General features: G+C 45.8%; 1 protein-coding gene, 1 long non-coding RNA gene and 2 other non-coding genes across 4 annotated transcripts; 2 read left to right on the plus strand and 2 right to left on the minus strand.

Moving 5' to 3' along the window:
- Positions 1–982: 982 nt before the first annotated feature.
- Positions 983–1,054, minus strand: trnaa-cgc (transfer RNA alanine (anticodon CGC)). The gene has a single exon. It is a non-coding gene; the product is annotated as a tRNA-Ala (tRNA).
- A 447-nt stretch (positions 1,055–1,501) lies between these two features.
- On the plus strand, positions 1,502–1,583 carry trnas-uga (transfer RNA serine (anticodon UGA)). Its single transcript has one exon. It is a non-coding gene; the product is annotated as a tRNA-Ser (tRNA).
- A 4,442-nt stretch (positions 1,584–6,025) lies between these two features.
- Positions 6,026–13,916, plus strand: LOC135264239 (AP-1 complex subunit sigma-1A-like). Its single transcript, XM_064353003.1, has 5 exons — positions 6,026–6,239; positions 10,414–10,592; positions 11,760–11,868; positions 12,203–12,340; positions 12,940–13,916. Exons 1-5 carry the CDS (start codon positions 6,237–6,239, stop codon positions 12,985–12,987), a joined length of 477 nt encoding a protein of 158 aa, XP_064209073.1. The 5' UTR covers positions 6,026–6,236; the 3' UTR covers positions 12,988–13,916.
- An 818-nt stretch (positions 13,917–14,734) lies between these two features.
- Positions 14,735–17,257, minus strand: LOC135264240 (uncharacterized). Its single transcript, XR_010332636.1, has 3 exons — positions 16,842–17,257; positions 16,542–16,635; positions 14,735–15,250 (listed from the first exon to the last, which is right to left on the minus strand). It is a non-coding gene; the product is annotated as an uncharacterized LOC135264240 (long non-coding RNA).
- Between the last annotated feature and the right edge of the window lie 3,402 nt (positions 17,258–20,659).

Raw genomic sequence — 20,659 nt, forward strand, 5'->3', positions numbered from 1 at the left:
ACTCTAGAGACTGTACTGTGTGAAAATCTCAGGAGGGCAGCTGTTTCTGAGATGCTGGAACTACCACGTCTGGCACCGACAATCATACCATGGCCAAAGCCACTTCGGTCATGCATCTTGCCCATTCTAATGTTTGGAGGAGCAGGCAAAAAAATAAAACCTCCCCACCATGTCTGCATGCGTTATATACTGAGTTGCAGCTACATGATTCACGGTTTGGACTAGCAGGGTATTTGTGTTAACAACTAGGTGTACCTAATAAAGCGGACAGTGTGTGCATTTTTTTCTCTTCTTTTAAATAAACCATTTCTTTTTGGGCTATTTGAAAAATAAATAAATAAATAAGTAAAACTTACACCACCCCCTAAATCTGAAAGGGATGCACTTCCTGAAGTAATCTGATACATGCTGCCTGCCAAAGTGTAACTTGGCGAGATCCCAATTTTATTTCAGTTCTAGTGTAGTATGTCTTCTATTGGCCCCGACAGCTTCTGCACAAGATAAAAGATTTCAGATATTTAGCGACAGATGTTTCTGACGGTCTGTCAGCTTTAGGGAATTCGGTCCCATAAATAAACAAGAACTGAAGATGGCCGGAGTACAGGCCTGGCAGAGCATCACGGAAGAAGACACCCAGCGTCTGGTGATGTCTGTGGGTCACAGACTTCAGGCAGTTATCAAATACAAAGGATCTGCAACCAAATACTAAATATGACCTTATAAATATATACCTTATTTCAGATTATTCATATTCATTTTTAATTGAAATTCCATGTGTTGGAGTACAGAGCCAAAACAACAAAATTGTGTCATTGTCCCAGTACTTTTACATTGAACTGTCAGAATCATATGAACGAATGACTATTCAAGCTGTATAGTCATTTGCAGGGACAATGCTTATGTTCATATGCTAGGAACAAGCAAATATTTCATTTCCAATCAGCTGATGGGAAATATTAACAGGCGGATGTGTAAAAAGGAGTGGAGATGCCGGGGATTGAACCCGGGGCCTCATACATGCGAAGCATGCGCTCTACCACTGAGCTACATCCCCACGTGATTAGGTATAAAAAATTTGTAATACTTTTTGTTCGTGTAGACGTCAAATGTGTAAAAACACGTAGGTTTAACTTAACGTTTGAACAGATCGTTTCTTCTAATCGTTGCATGGTGATGTTTGCAAAAATTAATGTAGCGAGTTAAGTCCCTGCTAGCTTCAGATTGTTTTGAACAAAAACCGGCGAACTAACTGACGTTAGTTGCTACAATACAAAATATAGTTCCCTGACAGACAGCCTACAACAACATATTGTTACGTCTGGATTGTTCGAACATTTTGTATTATGCCTTTTAACGGTATTTGGCTGGCCAAATTGTACACGTGCATTTAATTATAAATGTGCTTTTCCTAAACCAGCAGTTTATTTTGCGACGAAAAAAAATTACACGGCTCTCCGCACATATCTATATATACATTGGATGGGTAATGCTCCCTCTATGGGCTGCGATGGCCGAGTGGTTAAGGCGTTGGACTTGAAATCCAATGGGGTCTCCCCGCGCAGGTTCGAACCCTGCTCGCAGCGTTTCTTTTGCGTCATCTGCACCTACATACTTAAACACTACAAAAACCCAACATTTACATTTCTTCCAAACTTTATGCTGTTATCACTAACACAAAAACACAGACCCAATTGCACACAGGCTGGCAGAGTGTTGTACTGTCGATAATTTTCTGAGTGTCTGTAAATTCAACCCTTTGAAGAGTAGGTGTCTTGAAATGTTTTTCAAAATTCTAAGTTGGTGTTCTAGAACTCTGTTGCTTAGAATTACCAGTGGTGATTGTGACATCAGGATAAAAGAGTTCAGTTAAGAACTTCCTAATCACATATTTGCGATCACACACCTTAAAGGGGTTAAAGGCGACTCAAATTTGACGGAAAGCTCTGCAGTGCAGGCCCTCGTGCTACTTTGAATGCCTCTTTCGCCCACCATGTCTGCGCCTCCCTCGACTTTGCCCCCCTGTCCCCCGCCCAAGCGTTATCAAACACCTGATTTAATGTCCCGCCAAACACAGAGGCCCTGACGCATGCCTCATTTTGCTAACAGTGGTATATTAAATGTTTTCGGTGAAATCTACCCGCTGCTCACTGCTGAAATGTTCCGCCTGCTCTCCAGGCTCAGCGCTGTCCGCTGGCAGACCTGTCTCAGGGAATGACTCATCCCCCCTGCTTGCGGGCGAGAGCCGCTGTCCAGCAGGACATTCTGCAGAACTCACGCCCACGTGGAGCGGCGTGGAGGCGCTGAACTCACGCCCCCGTGGAGCGGCGTGGAGGTGCTGAACTCACGCCCACGTGGAGCGGCGTGGAGGCGCTGAACTCACGCCCCCCGTGGAGCGGCGTGGAGGTGCTGAACTCACACCCACGTGGAGCGGTGTGGAGGCGCTGAACTCATGCCCCCGTGGGCCGGACCAGTGTGGAGGCGCTGAACTCACGCCCACGTGGAGCGGCGTGGAGGCGCTGAACTCACGCCAACGTGGAGTGTCATGGAGGCGCTGAACTCAAGCCCACGTGGAGCGGTGTGGAGGCGCTGAACTCACGCCCCCGTGGGCCGGACCAGTGTGGAGGCGCTGAACTCATGCCCACGTGGAGCGGTGTGGAGGCGCTGAACTCACGCCCCCGTGGAGTGTCATGGAGGTGCTGAACTCACGCCCCCGTGGGCCGGACCAGTGCGGAGGCGCTGAACTCAAGCCCACGTGGAGCGGTGTGGAGGCGCTGAACTCATGCCCACGTGGAGCGGACTGGTGTGGAGGCCACTGCCACAGCGTCTGGGCTGTTTAGCAGAAGGCACATTATCCAGGGATGGAGAAAGCAGGGGAAACAAAGAAAGGACAATGAGGGGAGTGGAGGTGCGTGTGTGTGTGTGTGAGTGTATGTGAGTGTGTGTGTGTGTGTGTGTGTGTGTGTGTGTGTGTGTGTGTATGTGTGCAAGTCTGTGTGTGTGTGTGAGTGTATGTGAGTGTGTGTGTGCGTGTGAGTGCGCAAGGCTGTGTGTGGGTGTGTGTCTGTGTCTGTGTGTGTGCACGTCTGTGTGTGTGTGTGTGTGAGCGTATGTGAGTGTGTGCGTGTGAGTGTGCGAGTCTGTGTGTGTGTGTGTTTGTGTGTGTGCATGTGAGTGTGTGTATGTGTGCGAGTCTGTGTGTGTGTGAGTGCATGTGAGTGTGTGTGTGCGTGTGAGTGTACAAGTCTGTGTGTGTGTGTGTGTGTGTGTGCATGTGAGTGTGTGTATGTGTGCGAGTCTGTGTGTGTGTGTGAGTGCATGTGAGTGTGTGTGTGCGTGTGAGTGTACAAGTCTGTGTGTGTGTGTGTGTGTGTGCATGTGAGTGTGTGTATGTGTGCGAGTCTGTGTGTGGGTGTGTGTCTGTGTATGTGTGTGACTCTGTGTGTGTGTGTGTGTGTGTGTGCATGTGAGTGTGTGTGTGTGAGTGTATGTGAGTGTGTGTGTGCATGTGAGTGTGTGTATGTGTGCGAGTCTGTGTGTGGGTGTGTGTCTGTGTATGTGTGTGTGTGTGTGCACGTCTGTGTGTGTGTGTGTGTGTGTGTGTGCATGTGTGTCTCTGTGGGTTGAGGATGTTTCTAGACAGTGAAACGTGTGTTATCTCTGAATCTTATAGTGGGGGTGTTGTTCTCGTGTTATCTCCTCTCTGGTTATCTGTTGCTGGGCTGCAGCAAGGCTGTGAAAATGGTGGTAATGAAAGCAGAGGAAAGCAAAGCGCCTTGTTTGCAGATATCGCTGAGCGATACCCTCATACCCTCACTACAAATGGGGGGGTGGGTGTGCACCCGACCGCCGAGGGACAGGAAGTGACATCACAATGAAGAGGGGGGGCGGGGGGTGTACATGAGAAAGCACATTCTACTGCACTTTTTTTGTAAAACATTCTAACTGTGTATATATTTTTTTTATTTTAAAACTTTTAGTTCACCTTAATAGATTGGGTGAAACTGAATAAAATATAAATCACCACTTCTCAGATGAAGATTCCATTATAACAAAAAATGTGTTTTTGAAGAATAATACTTGAAGGAATGATACATTCCAGTTTATACATTTTTCGTTCCGTTACACATCAGTGACATTGACAACAATGACAAGACTAAAAGCTAGAATCATAAATATATATGAGTCACTGGCGTTTATATGAGTGGAGCTGGCTACAGCACAAAGACAATTATAACAATGTCCGCAGAAGATAATGAGAGCTGTCTCCGAGATCGATTTCTGACTGCACTGTTCATTCTGCATTTCCGAAGACAACCTGTCTGTGCCATTTAAATGATGATACAGAGGCTGTGACACACACAAAGTCTTTGAAAAGAACTGACTAACAGGTGTACTGAACGGGAAAAAAAATGTTTGGTGGTGTCAGAGCTAGTGAGTAACAGCTAGCGAATAATAGCGGTTTATCATGGTGGTTTATAGCAATCATTACTGCTGCCGGAGGAGCCAGGGTTATAGGACAGACATGAAATAGCCTGAAGCTGCATCTCTGAAGGGCTGAAACCAGGCAAAATGCACACTCAGTAAACGTGACCCCCCACCCCATTCTGCCCCGCATTAAAACGACATGCGACTGATCCTAACTGATCTTTCAGCTGCAAGTGAGACCTCCTACCAACACTGGAAATTGGCATATATTTATTGTCCCGATTGGGAAAAAAATAAACTTTTTTAAGATGACTTTAGGCCCCTTCCTGGCACACGTGTGGGAGGGAGTCTGTGACTAAGAGAAAGCTCCATAATGCGCAGGGAGATTAATCAGTAGAGTAGGTGAGGTGCATGCTGGGAAAGGCAGCAGGGAACGATGCTGAAAAACAGCGTGCTGACAGTGCCGACAGCTCTCGTTGGCTGTTAATGAAAAGAGATAAAAGCCAAGTGACAGCTGACCGCATGTCAGAGTCCACATCCTGTCCATTCCACAGATAAAGCTCCCCAAAGAGACGCCTACTCCTGCTGCTGCAACAGACACACTCCCTGCACATGCAGATTTCTCAGGTCACATCCCATTGGTCGATTGTGAAGTCTGAGAGGAGGCTGTAATGCTACACTTAAGCTATTGTTACAGAGATTGTTGTTCTGTTGTTCACTTTTTTTGCATGCTGTTGATGTTTGGTGCCCACTGTTGTTGTTTTTCAATTGCTTAAGAAAGGGAAATGTATCTGAAGTGGTATAAAGTAGTGGTGTTGGGGAGCCAGCAGGGGGCAATCTTCTATCAGGCAAAATATACCCCAGTGCAGTGAGGGGGACACTGTGCTGTTGGAGATGCTGTCTTTCAGATGAGACGTTAAACCGAGGTCCTGACTCAGTGTGGTCATTAAAGACCCCATGACACTTGTTACAAAGAGTAGGGGGTTCCCCAGTGTCCTGCCTAAATTCCCAACCTGGCTAATTGCTACCTAATTGTTCCCTGATTTAATTGTCTAAAAAATGTTCTCTCCCTCTCTACCTTAGCTAATTCTGGTGCAAAATGGCTGCTGTACATCACCCAGGTGGGGGCTACACAGTGGCGGTGGGTGAGGTGAGCTCCCACTCATCACCGTAAATCACTTTTAGCAATCAGAAAAGTGCTATACAAATGGAATGATTAATTTATTCATTCATAATCGTGTGTGAGTCTTGTGCGTGTGTGTGCTTGTGTTTTGTAGGCTGAGTTTTCCAGCTTGGTTTTCCTGTTACTGGATGTCACATTTCTGTGTGCTCTTGTTGATATGCTCTGATATGTAAGGTATCTTTCAGTGACAGGCTTTTAAGTCGCTCGGGATAAAAGCATCAGACAAATAAATACATAAAGTGAGGCTTGTCATGCCTCTGGGAGCCAAAACGGTGTTACTATGGAAACAACGTTCTCCTTCGGTGATCAGTTTTCTTCCCATCAAAGTACTTGAATAGGGAGACAAAGGCGAGTTGTCTTGGCAACACCGAACGGCAAACTCGTTAATCCTCGGGTGGCTAGATGTGCGGGGCGCGCATGCGCAAGCGGCGTGACGAGTTTTCTGGTTTCCTGCCTCTGTCCATTCGGCGATTCGGGTCTTACAGATGCTGTTAATGGCTGAATCCTGTTTGAAATGTTAACCTTTTCGGGGACTGAAACTGAGAAAAATACTTGAACATTAGGCTTGGACCGGGAGACAAGTGCGACAGAGACATCCCTGCCCAAGATCGTGGAAGAAGCTGGCAAGATGGTAAGTTTCGGTTCAGTGCTGTAGCCTAACGTCAGCTAGTCTACATTACTTAGCAAGGTTTAACATTATCAGGTTATTTCTCCGTGTAGAATGGGAAGAGCCCCAGCGAAGGCAACTGACGGCAACGAGCTTTTCGTTTATGCTGGTTATCAGGCATTTGCCGTACTAGTTACACAGCAGCACGACACTATCCCGATTTGCCTATCTTAGTTTTAGCTTAGCTCCCTTGCCGGTTCCCTATCATACGAGCTACCTGTACCTAAAATGGCAACTACTCGGGAACAGGTAGGCTATCTCAACGCCACGCTGTGTACAGTCACGCCCAGATAGATTCCAAAGCGAAGCGCAGATCAGTTAGTCGATTGCCGGCATCCAGAGTCGTAGCCATGCGTCAAGTTTTGGCTGATCAGCTGGTGTGAGCTGTCATCATATTAAGCGAATACCACGTAGTGACAACGTCAGATCAGGTTGTGGGGCCACGGTCATAACAGTAGCCTGTCCTGTCAAGTTAACTTGCCAGTTCATTATTTTGGTAATGTTTATTTATAGCTTAATATTGTTTGCTATATAGCAGGCTATCTGTTGACTTTGTAAAATGGGACCGGTTGCGACTTAGGTTTAGATAGATACGGGTCGTCAGTTATTCCAAGCGAAGCAACGAGTTGTCTGGTTAGTTGGGATAACCGTAACTTTTTACTGTGAAATTAATGTCCTCTTATATGTCTTTACCAACATTAAGGTCGTTGTTTCTCAGTTTCTAAAAATAGCCTATATATATTCAAGTTCCTAATTGCTGGGATTCATGATGAGTTATTTGCATAATTAAACAAAGACATAATGAAAAGCTATTAATGTTAACTGGTCACGTGGCAACTAAACAGCTGAACCTTTTTTTAGCAGTTGAACCATTTCGGCGGAATTAATTTTACCATTGACCAGCTTCCGCGTTCACCTGCTTCACCGCAGGTACAGTGCAGTGCTATGACCAGGCTGGCTTGAGACTGAGCAGCGGTCCCAGTCTCCCTCCCACTGGTTCTCACGCTGTCAGTCCAAGTCTGTCTACTCATTCTTCATTCTGTCTCTCTTTCCCTCTCCGCGGGTCGGGGATGAACTCCCTTGTGTTCGGTTTGTCAGCCCGAATTAGCGCGCCCGCCAGTTGCCAGTGTCATGTGGCCGTCGTCTCTCGTCAGGGTAACCGCACAGACACTAGCCGCAGTAAGTAGCCTGCCGGGCTGTCTGGTGGAAGCTAGTATGGCTGCAGTATCCTCGCTAATATAATGTACGATTGTTTAGAGCAGTTCTTGCTTCGGAATGTGTGATGCGTTCACGTGGAAATGCCTCGAAGGAGTGTTAATATTTGTCCCCTGACGTGGTCACAACAAAATGCATTGTCTCGCTCCACTTCTAAGTTCGTGTTGGTTTAGTTTGAGCGCCAGACGTAGAGAGAAAACCGGAATTACTCAACCGACCGCACGTTTTGCATGAGAGGCGTTGGCTAGGTGTTTGGTTTTTAGAATTTGCCTCGCAGGAACACTGGGCCCTCTCTCCGTCTCTCAAACTTCTCTGGAATAGCGCTCGAGAGAGTCGGGCCGTTGTTTTTTAACGACCAAACTGTATTCACAGCTTTGTGTGTGTGTGTTTGTTTGTCTGTGTTTATCATATTTGTTTAAACTCTTTGAACAGCTTCCGCCTTTTATGGAAGCACGTGTTGTGAAAGCGACAGGTAGGCGGTCAGCCAACCGGAGAGAACACGCCCCTGTACGTCAGTGGGGGAGATAATATTCTGGAACTGGGGGGAATTAGAGCAGGTATTTTAAGAAGAGAGTAAAAAGTAAAACAGGAATTACCTGAATTTCAGGTTTTTACAGCCTGTGCTCATTTGAAACTGCACAGTTGGCTAAAAGTGCACATGGACATATGCACATACATGCACCTGTATGTATGTATGTTTTGCCATGATACACTGGATGATATTTTTATATAAATGAACCCGTTTGATTACATAATGTGTTTCATGGATTTTTCTTGCCCTGGTTTGTATCTGCCAAGGTCCACCACTCAAAACAGAAAGAAAGGATCACACAGAGCAGTTCCATCATACATTTTCAGTTGCCAGTTAACTGTATGCATCAGTGGCAGTGTACAAATAAAAAGCATTCACGCAATCTACTGTAATAATAGAAAGGTGATTAATTTGAGCCAACAGGCTAACACACAGGCTATGTAGCCTACAAACAGCATTTTACACTTTTTGCCAGATCAGTCCCTCACATGATAGAGACATATTCATGTAACCTTTCAAGGTGAGATCACAAATATGGGATTAGAATGTTCTTAACTTTACATTCTAATGCTGATGTAACAATCACTACTGGTAATTGAAAGGAATGGAGTTCTAGAACACTGACATGGAATGTTGGGGGGAAAAAACATTTCAAAAAAAAGAAAAAACCCTACTCTTCAAAGGGTTAATTCTGCTTATAAACACCCTGCTTTCCCGATGGCAGGGGTTCATATGTGCCCCCCCGGAAACCACTGGCCTGAATAACTGTGTGCTGCATGACAGTGCTTACCTGGGAGTCAAGTAAATATTATCAGACCTAAAACCAGAAGTAAAAAAGTATGATTTTTTTTTTTTAAAAGCATGGTATGTAATTTGCTAATTCTAGGTTTCCGATGTAATTTCATTCCTGTTCAGTATTTTCTCTTCTGCCTATTTTCTTCTCTGTTCATAATTGTCAGTTGATAACTATACACTTAAAGTGGCTCAATACAGCAGGGATGTCATGCATCCATTGGAATATGGAGTATAAATGATTTTGGATGAAAACATTGGATTGACAGGGTATTAATTGAGGATAAAACCTGTCAAAATGTAGTCAATGAATCATTCAATTAGTGTGCAATTAAATGTAAATGACCTTCTGAAATAAGTGTATGAAAATTATTATTGAATAATTGAATTAATATTCCACTATTCCATTCTAAATTAAATATTTAACATATAATTCAGATTTAATTTATGGACTTTTAATTGTGCATTTATTTTATGATCTCGTTTAGTGATTCAGATTGTCACAGCCTTTGTTCTTGCAAGCTGAAGTTTTATTTTAATGGCAGCAAAAAGTGCCTAAGTGAGCTTCCTTTAAATGGGTACTTATCTGTATTGTGCAGTAGCGACTGCACGATTTGACAGTGTTGTGATGTTTGTTGTGATGTACTGTGAAGTGTTACCATGACTTAAAGATGAAGCTCAGACCCCTGCACATGGGTCTCTGTGCAACTGCGTCTCACCCCAGATTCCAGGCCAGATTTTGATCCAGGATTCACTGAGAGGAGGCCAAATTGGCCCCCTGCTATTTTTTAGCAGGCCACTGTGAAATGTCAGGGAGTCAAAATAAAAACAGAAATACCCTGGAAGTAAATTTAAACTTAAATTTTTTTAATTTTATTGTAAAAACAATATATTAATAAATATTTAAGTAGGCTAACTGGCTAATCTTTTATTTTAAAAACACTCCATGAACGATACCTTCATTGAATGTAGTTTTGTGTTTTTTACAATAAAAGTTGAATTAATGTATATATTTCAGTAAATTAATTTGTTCTTTTATTATTACTATTATTATTATTATTATTATTCACTCTTCAGGATGCAACTCCCACAGTTTTAAAGCTAAACATACCAAACTTGTTTGTCAAACTTCCACCCACCTATAAGGGGGTTTGCTGTTTGTTAAGCAATACAATTTGTAAGTCTTAAATTCTAAAGCTTTTAAAAACTGACCCATTGAGTTAACATTGGTAGAATGCTTAGTTTACAGCAGAAAATACCAGTATGGCAGTTGAAAAAACGATGTCCCTTTACCATGGTACCGGCCGTGTTATTATTATTTTTTTTTTTGCTGCAAAAAATTCTCTACTATAGCTAATATGCTTTGGTAGCTAAGTAGTTTAGCCCGCTAGTAAGCTCACTAGCTAGCCCAACATTACCAAAATAACACTGACTAAACAGACTCATGGCTAATGGCTAGATGGTCAACTAGCTAGCTGGCGGACAAGGAATGCTAACTGTTATGCTTTTGTGAAGCTAGTTAGCTCACTTATTTGCGACATTCTGTTACGTTACTGCTTGCGATGACCCCTGACCTCTGGCTTTGCTCGCATGCGGCAGATGCGCTTCATGCTGCTGTTCAGCCGGCAGGGGAAGCTGCGGCTGCAGAAGTGGTACACACCCACGGCGGAGCGGGACAAGAAGAAGATGGTGCGCGAGCTCATGCAGGTGGTGCTGGCCCGCAAGCCCAAGATGTGCAGCTTCCTGGAGTGGAGGGACCTGAAGATCGTCTACAAGAGGTACGTTACTCAGAACCCAGGTTCTGTAGGGCAGGAGCCCAGGTTCTGTAGGGAAGGAGCTCCCAGCCTCCTTCTGAAAGTGTGAATGGTCTGAACGAGCTATGAGCGTGTCGTGTGTGAGCGGTCGTGTGTGGAGAGTGTGTTGTGTGTGTGAGATGGGGTTGGAGCGTGTGTCGTGTGTGTGAGAGCTGTGTCTGTGGTGAGAGGTCTGTGTGTGAGTGTTCTGTGTGTGTGAGAGCGGTGTCTGTGTGTGTGAGAGCTGTGTCTGTGTGTGTGAGACGGTGTCTGTGTGTGTGAGAGCGTGTGTCTGTGTGTGTGAGAGCGTGTGTCTGTGTGTGTGAGAGTGTGTGTGTCTGTGTGTGTGAGAGCGCGTGTCTGTGTGTGTGAGAGCATGTGTCTGTGTGTGTGAGAGCGTGTGTCTGTGTGTGTGAGAGTGTGTGTGTGTGAGAGCGTGTGTCTGTGTGTGAGAGCGTGTGTCTGTGTGTGTGAGAGCGTGTGTCTGTGTGTGAGAGCGTGTGTCTGTGTGTGTGAGAGCGTGTGTCTGTGTGTGTGAGAGCGTGTGTCTGTGTGTGTGAGAGCGTGTGTCTGTGTGTGTGAGAGCGTGTGTCTGTGTGTGTGAGAGTGTGTCTGTGTGTGTGAGAGCGTGTGTCTGTGTGTGTGAGGCTGTGTTGTGTGTGAGAGCGTGTGTTGTGTGAGAGTGTGTGTTGTGAGAGCTGTGTGTGTGAGAGCGTGTGTCTGCGTGTGTGAGAGTGTGTGTTTGTGTGTGTGAGAGCGTGTGTCTGTGTGTGTGAGTGTGTGTGTCTGTGAGAGCATGTGTGTGTGAGAGCGTGTGTCTGTGTGTGTGAGAGCGTGTGTCTGTGTGTGTGAGAGCGTGTGTCTGTGTGTGAGTGTGTGTCTGTGTGTGTGAGAGCGTGTGTCTGTGTGTGTGAGTGTGTGTGTCCGTGTGTGTGTGAGAGAGTGTGTGTCTGTGTGTGTGAGAGCGTGTGTCTGTGTGTGTGAGAGCGTGTGTCTGTGTGTGTGAGAGCGTGTGTCTGTGTGTGAGTGTGTGTGTCCGTGTGTGTGTGAGAGTGTGTGTCTGTGTGTGTGAGAGTGTGTGTGAGAGTGTGTGTCTGTGTGTGACTGTGTGTGTGTTTGTGTGTAACACACACTCCCCCTCTCTCTCTGCAGGTATGCCAGCCTGTATTTCTGCTGTGTGGTGGAGGAGCAGGATAACGAGCTCATCACCCTGGAGATCATCCACCGCTTTGTGGAGCTGCTGGATAAGTACTTCGGCAGCGTGAGTCACTCTCTCCCTCTCCCTCTCATCCCCCCCTTCATTCCCCTTCTCCGAAGCGCGCGTGAGTCAGTCCGCCTCTCCGCCTCTCCCCCTCTCTCCCCGGCCGCGGCACGCCCCCTTTCTCCCCCTCTCCTCCGCTCATCCCCCTCTCCTCCGCTCAATTAGGCCTGATTGGTAAGAGAACTGGAAGCATAAACAGAGCAGTAATATTAGAGCTGCTCCTTTCATCTTTCATCTCCCTCTCGCTCCCTCCTTCCCTTTCTTCCGTCTCATCTTTTCCCCCCTCTCCCCCTTTCATCATTTCCAATCCCCTCTCACCCCCCCGTCCCCTCAGGTGTGCGAGTTGGACATCATCTTTAACTTTGAGAAGGCCTACTTCATCCTGGACGAGTTTCTGATGGGCGGGGAGATCCAGGACACGTCCAAGAAGAGTGTCCTGAAGGCCATCGAGCAGGCGGACCTGCTGCAGGAGGTGTGTGTGTGTGTGAGAGAGAGAGAGGGTGTGTGTGTGTGTGTGTGTGTGTGTGTGTGCACGTGTAAGAGAGAGAGAGGGTGTGTGTGTGTGTATGTGTGCGCGCGTGTGTGTGTGTGTGTGTGTGTGGGTATGAGAAAATGTTTGAGCGTGTGTGTGTGAGAGAGAGAGAGAGAGGGTGTGTGCGTGTGCATGTGCATGAATCTTACTCCCTCTCTGTTAACCAGTAGATTCTTTATATTCATAAACGCAATAACTTGAGCTGTGGACAGTGAGGCCGGTCACACCAGCGGCCCAGCCTGGCAGGTCAGGTGGCTGAATCACAGCTCCAGTCCAGGTTTGACGCAGTGCTGGGTACTCCAGCCTGCAGGTGAGCGCTGACCCCAGACAGACTGAGTGGCCTGTTTGAATGGGAATATTAATGTGTTTTTCCACCATGTTGACGTGGCAAATATGTTGCTGTGCTTGGAATGTAAAGTGAGACAGTGGTACATCAGTGAAAACCTGAAGACTCACTCTCTCTCTCAACCCCCCCCTCTCTCAATCTCTCTCTCTCTCACCCCCCCCTCTCTCTCTCACTCACTACCCCCCCCCCTCAGGAGGACGAGTCTCCTAGAAGTGTGCTGGAGGAGATGGGGCTGGCGTAGTCTGCAGGGCGGGGACTACAGACCTTAAAAGGACAGGGTGGGAGGAGCCTTTGTGCTGCAAGAGGAGGAGTTTGACTTGTGGAAGAAACCAGGACAAAGGAGATGAATGGAACCATAAAAAAAAAGAAAATTGGAACTAAAAAAAAGTGGGTCTGAATTCTTAAATACTGGGGGGTTGGGGTGGGGGGTGTGGTAAGAAAAATTTGCAACAAAAAAGGATATATTTTCTCTTTGCTATTAATGGGGTATGATGTGAATTCTGAGTGTATTTAAGCATGGCTGTGGCCTGTAACTTTTTTTTTTTTTTCGGAGGTGGGGGGCTTTGGAGGGTGAACAGCGATCTGCTGTGGTTGGCTTTTAGGAGGCGGAGCCTGATCTGGCACCCCTCGCAGGCATTACTGCCTAGCCCTCAGTTTCCCCGGTAACCGCTGGCCTGCCATGACCGTGCCTGAGACAAACCCGTGGTTGATTGGCGTTCTCATCCCCCCCCCCCCCAAACAGGGGAAAGGGTGCTGCCGGTCAGCGGGGGGGAGGGAGGCGGGCGGGGGTCTTATCTGCCGCGGCTCAGACGTGGTGGGGGTGGGGCACCCTCTTCCTGGGGTTGTTCAGACCTGATAACCCCCGTCACCTCTTCCAGAAACACTCAAAATGACGCGCGCTTTAGATGGAGATCGTCAGAGTAATCCATTAACGGATCAGGTCCTGGGTCTGCCTGAGGACAGATAGCGAGTGACTCGCGACAGGCCCTGGCAGGTCCCCTCTGTGTTTAGGGGGCGGAGCCCAGAGGCTCACCTATGATTGGCCTTCTTGATTTTTTTTATTTTTTATGTTTGTTTTTTATTTTCACTGTTTCCAAAGAGATTACTTCCGTCTTTCTGCCTGTAAGACAGCAGTCAGGGAATGGAGAGACCGAATAACGGGAACAGAGAGGAGGAAGAGTAGGGCCTAAGGCCTCTGCTCGCTGGCGAATCACACCGAGGCACTCGAGTCTTACCGAGCGTGCGTTTCCCGCGGAGCACGGACTCACCGGGGGTGAGGGTTTACCCACAGGACACTAACCCTAACGGTGTGGGTTTACCCACAGGACACTAACCCTAACGGTGTGGGTTTACCCACAGGACTGTAGTCCTAACGGTGTGGGTTTACCCACAGGACACTAATCCTAACGGTGTGGGTTTACCCACAGGACTGTAATCCTAACGGTGTGGGTTTACCCACAGGACTGTAGTCCTAACGGTGTGGGTTTACCCACAGGACTGTAGTCCTAACGGTGTGGGTTTACCCACAGGACTGTAGTCCTAACGGTGTGGGTTTACCCACAGGACTGTAATCCTAACGGTGTGGGTTTACCCACAGGACTGTAGTCCTAACGGTGTGGGTTTACCCACAGGACTGTAGTCCTAACGGTGTGGGTTTACCCACAGGACTGTAGTCCTAACGGTGTGGGTTTACCCGCAGGACTGTAATCCTAACGGTGTGGGTTTACCCCAGGACTGTAGTCCTAACGGTGTGGGTTTACCCCAGGACTGTAGTCCTAACGGTGTGGGTTTACCCCAGGACTGTAGTCCTACGGTGTGGTTTACCCAGGACTTAGTCTAACGGTGTGGGTTTACCCACAGGACTGTAGTCCTAACGGTGTGGGTTTACCCACAGGAATGTAATCCTAACGGTGTGGGTTTACCCACAGGACTGTAATCCTGGGTGCATGTCTAACATACTGTATCAAAGTCCCAACATAAAAAGGGAAGAATGTTCAGATTTTATTTTATAATAAACAATAAGTGCTTAAAAAAAGATGAAAGACTTGAATCAGTTTGTCCAAGAACTTCTGTGTTTGTGGAGGTGAATGCAGAGGTGTGTGTGTGCGTGCGCGTGTGTGCGTGTAAACAGCAGGACCAGCATATCCGTCATGGCGAATAAGTGATTTGTGTGTGTGAAGTGGCAAAATTTCATGCATGTATGCACGTGTGTGTGTTTACGCCTTTGGGATGAATTGAAACACTGACTGTGAGCCAGGCCTTATTGCCCAACATCAGTGCCCATCCTCACTAATGCTCTTGTGGCTGAATGGAAACGAATCCCTGCAGCCATGTTCCAAACTCTAGTGTAAAGCTTTCCCAGAAGAGTGGAGGCTTTATAGTGGCAAAGGGGGGAGCAACTCCATCTTAATGCCACAGTTTTGGAAAGAGATGTTCAATAGAGATGTCTTGTGTACTGTGTAGCGTGTGTGTTTGTGTGGTGTGTGTGTCTAGAGTGTGCATGTCTGTAGTGTGTGTGTGTGTGCGCATGCGTGTTTGAGAGAAAGCGAGAGGGAGAGAGAGAGAGAGGTGATATTAAGTGGGGATGAGTCAGTAATCCTTTCTGACAGCACTACAGTGAAACCAGACTGCACCAAAATCCATTCCATGGCTTTCTGCGCAGACAACAAAGGAAATTGGGTTTGAGAGAGAATGGGAGGGGAGGCGAAAGAGAGAGAGAGGGGTCATGAAGTGTATGAAAGGGAAGGCATCAAATAAAAGAGAAAAGAGAGGACCCCCAACACTCTTCTCCAATTTTCTGACGTCTTTAACTAAAATACCCGTCCTCAATTACCCCCCTCCTCCTCCCCCGCATCTCCGGGAAAAAATGAGTCGAAGACACACACAAAAAACGGCGGCAATATTCTAATAAAGAACATGTCTGCACATTTTTGCCCTGTCTGTTTCTTTCCATTTGATTATTTTCGATCCCGAAGCGTAGCCGCAAAATAACCTATAATAGGCTAATGAATAAACACGTAATTGTGACTAATTAAGCACATACATGAACTAAACGCACATTTCAACGTCAAAATTATCACACACGTCTTGCTTTGCTATTTTACTGCTTGTCGACATATTTTGGAGGTTTACAGTTAAACTTTTTGTGCACACAATGGATTCGTGCACGATGACGCCATCGACGGCCCACGGCAGAGTTGCGTCCATCAAAGAAGAACAATTGACTTCTGCCCGTTGCTAGACAACTCGATATACACAGTCAGAGAATAAGGTAAGGTGTCTGGAATATAGATAGCTCGTTGGTGACAGTGACATCATGATACCACTTCATCTATATGCCAACAACATAATTTATGAATTTAGCTAGCTAGTAAATGTTTTACCATTGGCTCTATGTGCATTAGTGCATTAGCATGTATGAAATCTATAACGTCAGCGTAAAAAACGATTTGGATGACGTCAAATGTTATCTCCAACAGTTTCAACCACCAGTGCGACTAATGAAGCCTTGAAACTTTCCTTTGGCAATACAAAAATAGATTCACCTTTAGAACTTTAGAAATTTCAGCCAATAATACACAGGTAGGAGTGTGACGTGTAAAATGCTACATGTTAGGCTCTTGAATTCTCCCATGTTCTGAAATTATCGTGCTTATTTTTGTTTGCTTGCGGTCGGTGCTCATTTAAACAGAAACCCATAAGAATACACATAACAAATTTGTGATAATGGTAAAATTCAACGAGCCTGCGTCAACCATGGGTGCAACTTAAAAATAAAAAACGGTTTGAACTCACAGAAGACAGTAGCTGGGTGCAAAACCGCAGGCCTCCACGCGCCGCATCCCTCCTCGCGCTGCAGGATGGCTCTGTACTCGTAGCATGGAAGAATCTTAACACAAAAACGGGGAGACATAAATGTTGTGGTTTGCATAGTGCAATACTCGTTTTGCTTTCACAAATACACCTATTAAATCTTAACAACTTCAAAAAATATGTGTCAGGACTTGTGCCTCCGACCTATAGCCCATTATCTAAATGTTCAATTGTTTAAATGAACCGATTTGAAACAGACGCGCGCACACTACAGATACTCACATCTGGGCCTCAAAGGCAAGGGCCTGTTACTCAAAGCAGGGGGGTATTTCACCAAGCTGTGGAAGAAAAGCCGGGCATACGAAAATAAACTTCGCTTGAATTCGCCAGGTTACATCGTCTGGATCAGTTCCGTTTCATGGACCTTGGTAGCGTCTCAAGAGTTGATGCTTGATGAAAGCCAGGTGTGCAGTGAAGTTACGTGCGCGTTCATGGACCACAGACCGAGTAAGTGAATATCGATTGAAACATTCGATCCAAGTAAAATGGCCAAAAGAACGTGCAGCATCGTTTACAGCCGTGAGCAGGAACTCATAATGCATTTTTATGAAGATTACGAGCCTATATTTACAAAAAATGCAATACGACAGTAGTTAAAAAAGCTAGAGACGCAGCCTAGGAATCGATTATCGAGCGAATAATTACTTAAGTTAGTCCTATTGCGCAATCAGTGCTATGCGCTATAGTGTGTGTTCAGTTTTTCGGTCCAATCCCAGCGAGACTGAAAGGACCGTAACACAAATCGAGCTGAAAAAAATGGGCAGAGCCAGGCCATTTGACCTCTATGTTAATGAAGAGGCCAATCAGAGTAGCAGATCATCCATGGTGAAATGATGACCACACAGCCAGACAGCTGTGGCAAATCTAACGGTGCAAAGTGCAAAAATTATAGGCCTGCATATATAGGCTAGGGGTTAGTGTGTATGCTATTTGGTTATGCTGACTGTGCATGTTGAATGAGGTGTGCTTTGTTAGGGTTGGAGTGAAAGCCTACAGGACGGTAGATCTCCAGGAGCAGGGTTGGGCAGCCCTGCTCTAGCTGTTGAATGAGGTGTGCTTTGTTAGGGTTGGAGTGAAACCTTACAGGAAGGTAGATCTCCAGGAACAGGGTTTGGCAGCCCTGGTCTAAGTCTCTTCAGCTCAATCAAGATCTTCAAATCAGGTTGTCTGGTGTTTCAGTCAGAAGAAAAGCAGTGGCCTAACTAACTGAACCACAGCAATGGGCTAAATTAACACGATTCTGCACAGATGGTCACTAAATTCACAAATGAAAAAGCAGTCAATGTTCAGGCCTCCTGTCTAAATAAACTTAGTTGGCAGACAGAAACATTGTATGATCCACGACTGTGCTGTGTGCAGAGTTGTCTGTTTAAATGGCTCATTCAAAATGGTTCCTTACAAATAATTCTATACAATTTTTATATCATGTTGCACATTGGTGTGGCATGTTGGACAGGATGCAAACCGGTTTCTCTTTCCATGTCACTTCATTATAAATTCAAAAGTAGTTCTGTTTCAGCTGCCTTGCTTTATCTGGTGGGTGCTGTGCGTGCTTGAGTGTGTGCATTTGTGTTTGTGGGAAATAGTGTCTTTCCAAGCATGTGTGAATTTATTAGCATATGATTTTGGGCAAGTGTATGACTGGATATGTAAGTGTGTGTGCGCTATGTGAATATGTATGTGTGTGTGTGTGTGTGTGTGTGTGTGTGTGTGAGTGCATGTGTTGTACGGTATGTGTGTGGAGTACGGTGTGTGTGCGTTTTGGTGGAGGTACTGCAGTGTGTGTGTGTGTGTGTGCGGTGTGTGTGCGATGTGTGTGTTTTGGTGAAGGTGGAGGTACTACAGTGTGTGTGTGTGGAGTACGGTGTGTGTGCGATTTGGTGAAGGTGGAGGTACTGCAGTGTGTGTGTGTGTGTGTGTGTGCAGTGTGTGTGTTTTGGTGAAGGTGGAGGTACTGCAGTGTGTGTGTGCGGTGTGTGTGTTTTGGTGAAGGTGGAGGTACTGCAGTGTGTGTGTGCGGTGTGTGTGTTTTGGTGAAGGTGGAGGTACTGCAGTGTGTGTGTGTGTGTGTGTGTGTGCGGTGTGTGTGTTTTGGTGAAGGTGGAGGTACTGCAGTGTGCGTGTTGTGTGGTGTGTGTGTTTTGGCGGAAGGTGGAGGTACTGCAGTGTGTGTGTGTGTGTGTGTGTGCGGTGTGTGTGTTTTGGTGAAGGTGGAGGTACTGCAGTGTGTGTGTATGACTCACCCCTCAATCATGTGACTCATCAATCACTGCAGTTTCATTATCACCCCTCTCCCTCTCTCCCTCCCTCTCTCTCTTTCTCTCTCTTTTTCTCTTCCTCCTTACGGGCTGATTACATGGTTAAGCATCCCTCCTCCTCTCTAACCTTCCTGCTTTTCTCTTCCTTTTCTCCCCTTTTCTCTCTATGCTCTCTCTCTCTTTCTCTCTCCCCTGTGAGTCAACCATTCACCACCCTCTTTGTCTTCTTTTCTTCCTTCATTAAACTCCATCCTTCTTTCTCTCCCTCCCAAAGTATGAAGCACAGACAGCTCTGATTTATGTGTGTGCGTGTGTGTGTGTGCATGTGCGTGTGCATGTGTGTGTGTGAGCATGTGTGTGCGTGCATGAGTGTGTAAGCCTGTGTGCATGTGCATGTATGTGTGTGTGTGCATGTGCGTGTGTGTGTGTGTGTGTGTGTGTGTGTGTGTGTGTGTGTGTGTGTGTGTGTGTGTGTGTGTTTTTAAGGGCTTAATATCAGACATGATCACGCATATTACTGCACACAGAATATTTTCTCAGATTTGTTATCAACTCAAAACCCACCTACCACCACCAGCTACTCAAAAAAACATACTGCACACCTCACACACACTCGCTGTCCAGCAACCATGCATTGTTAAAATACTAATAATAATAATTATAATAATAATAACAGCAGCTTTATTTATATAGCACCTTTCATACATTAAAATGCAGCTCAAAGTGCTTTCCAAGCATAATAACAAAACATAAAACATAGTAAGGATAGAATGACAAAATAACATATATAAAGTTAAAAACATTAAAAATAAAAGTGTATAATAAAAGCAGATATCTTTTTTTTTTTTTTTAAGTACAACCGAAGAGGGAAAAAATAAATAATAATACTAAATAAAATAAAATAAATCAGAATAAAAAAGAAAGCTAGATGAATGTAAGGTTAAGAAATTAGTCTTGGGCTGTTGCTTTAGACTGTGTGCAGTAGTCGCCTGACTGATAGCAGCATTGGTATTACATTCCAAGCCTTCGGATCAGAAAAACAGGACACGGCTTCACCTGATTTCTTATGTTTTATTCCTGGAATGTCAAGTAAGAAGCCAGCTGATGATCTAAGTGGTTTGGCTTGGAACCCATGCTGACAGCCAATCAGAAATGGTGCTAAACCGTTAAGAGCTTTGTGAACCAAGAGAAGCACTTTTAAAATCAATCCTGAAAGACACCCGGAGCCAGAACAGCAGTGATGTGTTCAGATTTCCTTGATTTACTTAAGATTCTGGCAGCGGCGTTTTGTGCAAGTTGTAATCTATCAATCAGCTTCTTTGGCAGTCCCTGTCAAGAGTGCATTGCAATAAAAACAAATCCATGTGTCTGCTTCAGAGTATCAATAAAAATAAACCTATTTAACACCTCACTAGCTGAAAAAACTGAAGTTTTTTTTGACCGGATTACTTTCCCCTCAAACTCCAGCGGTTGGGAGCACAAGCTTGAAACATTTGCATGAATATATTTTAAGTGGAGTACGGGAGTGCAGTGTTTGAGTGCTCCTACGCCTACCTCTCTCCAGGTGTGTTCGTGATCTGACATCATCAGGACCGCAGCCAATGGGGGCTTAGGATTTGGAGGGCCTCTGTGCACGTCTTCGGCCTCTTCTTCTTCAGCCAGAGATGACACGCACAGCCAATCACGGGCTGCCAGCCTCAGTGTGCAAGAATGCGGGTTGCGTGCACTTACATGAACTTTACCTGTAATCCCACTGTTCTGGGACTGTGGGGTTGTGCTCGA

This window comes from Anguilla rostrata, chromosome 9 (assembly GCF_018555375.3).
Source record: "Anguilla rostrata isolate EN2019 chromosome 9, ASM1855537v3, whole genome shotgun sequence".
In the NCBI taxonomy this organism is placed as follows: Eukaryota; Metazoa; Chordata; class Actinopteri; order Anguilliformes; family Anguillidae; genus Anguilla; species Anguilla rostrata.

What these genes read in the sequence shown, in the direction of transcription:
- LOC135264239 (XM_064353003.1), top strand. An exon ending in TGGATAAGTACTTCGGCAGC is followed by an intron (nt 11,869 to 12,202) that starts GTGAGTCACTCT and finishes CCGTCCCCTCAG; the next exon opens with GTGTGCGAGTTGGACATCAT. An exon ending in AGGCGGACCTGCTGCAGGAG is followed by an intron (nt 12,341 to 12,939) that starts GTGTGTGTGTGT and finishes CCCCCCCCTCAG; the next exon opens with GAGGACGAGTCTCCTAGAAG.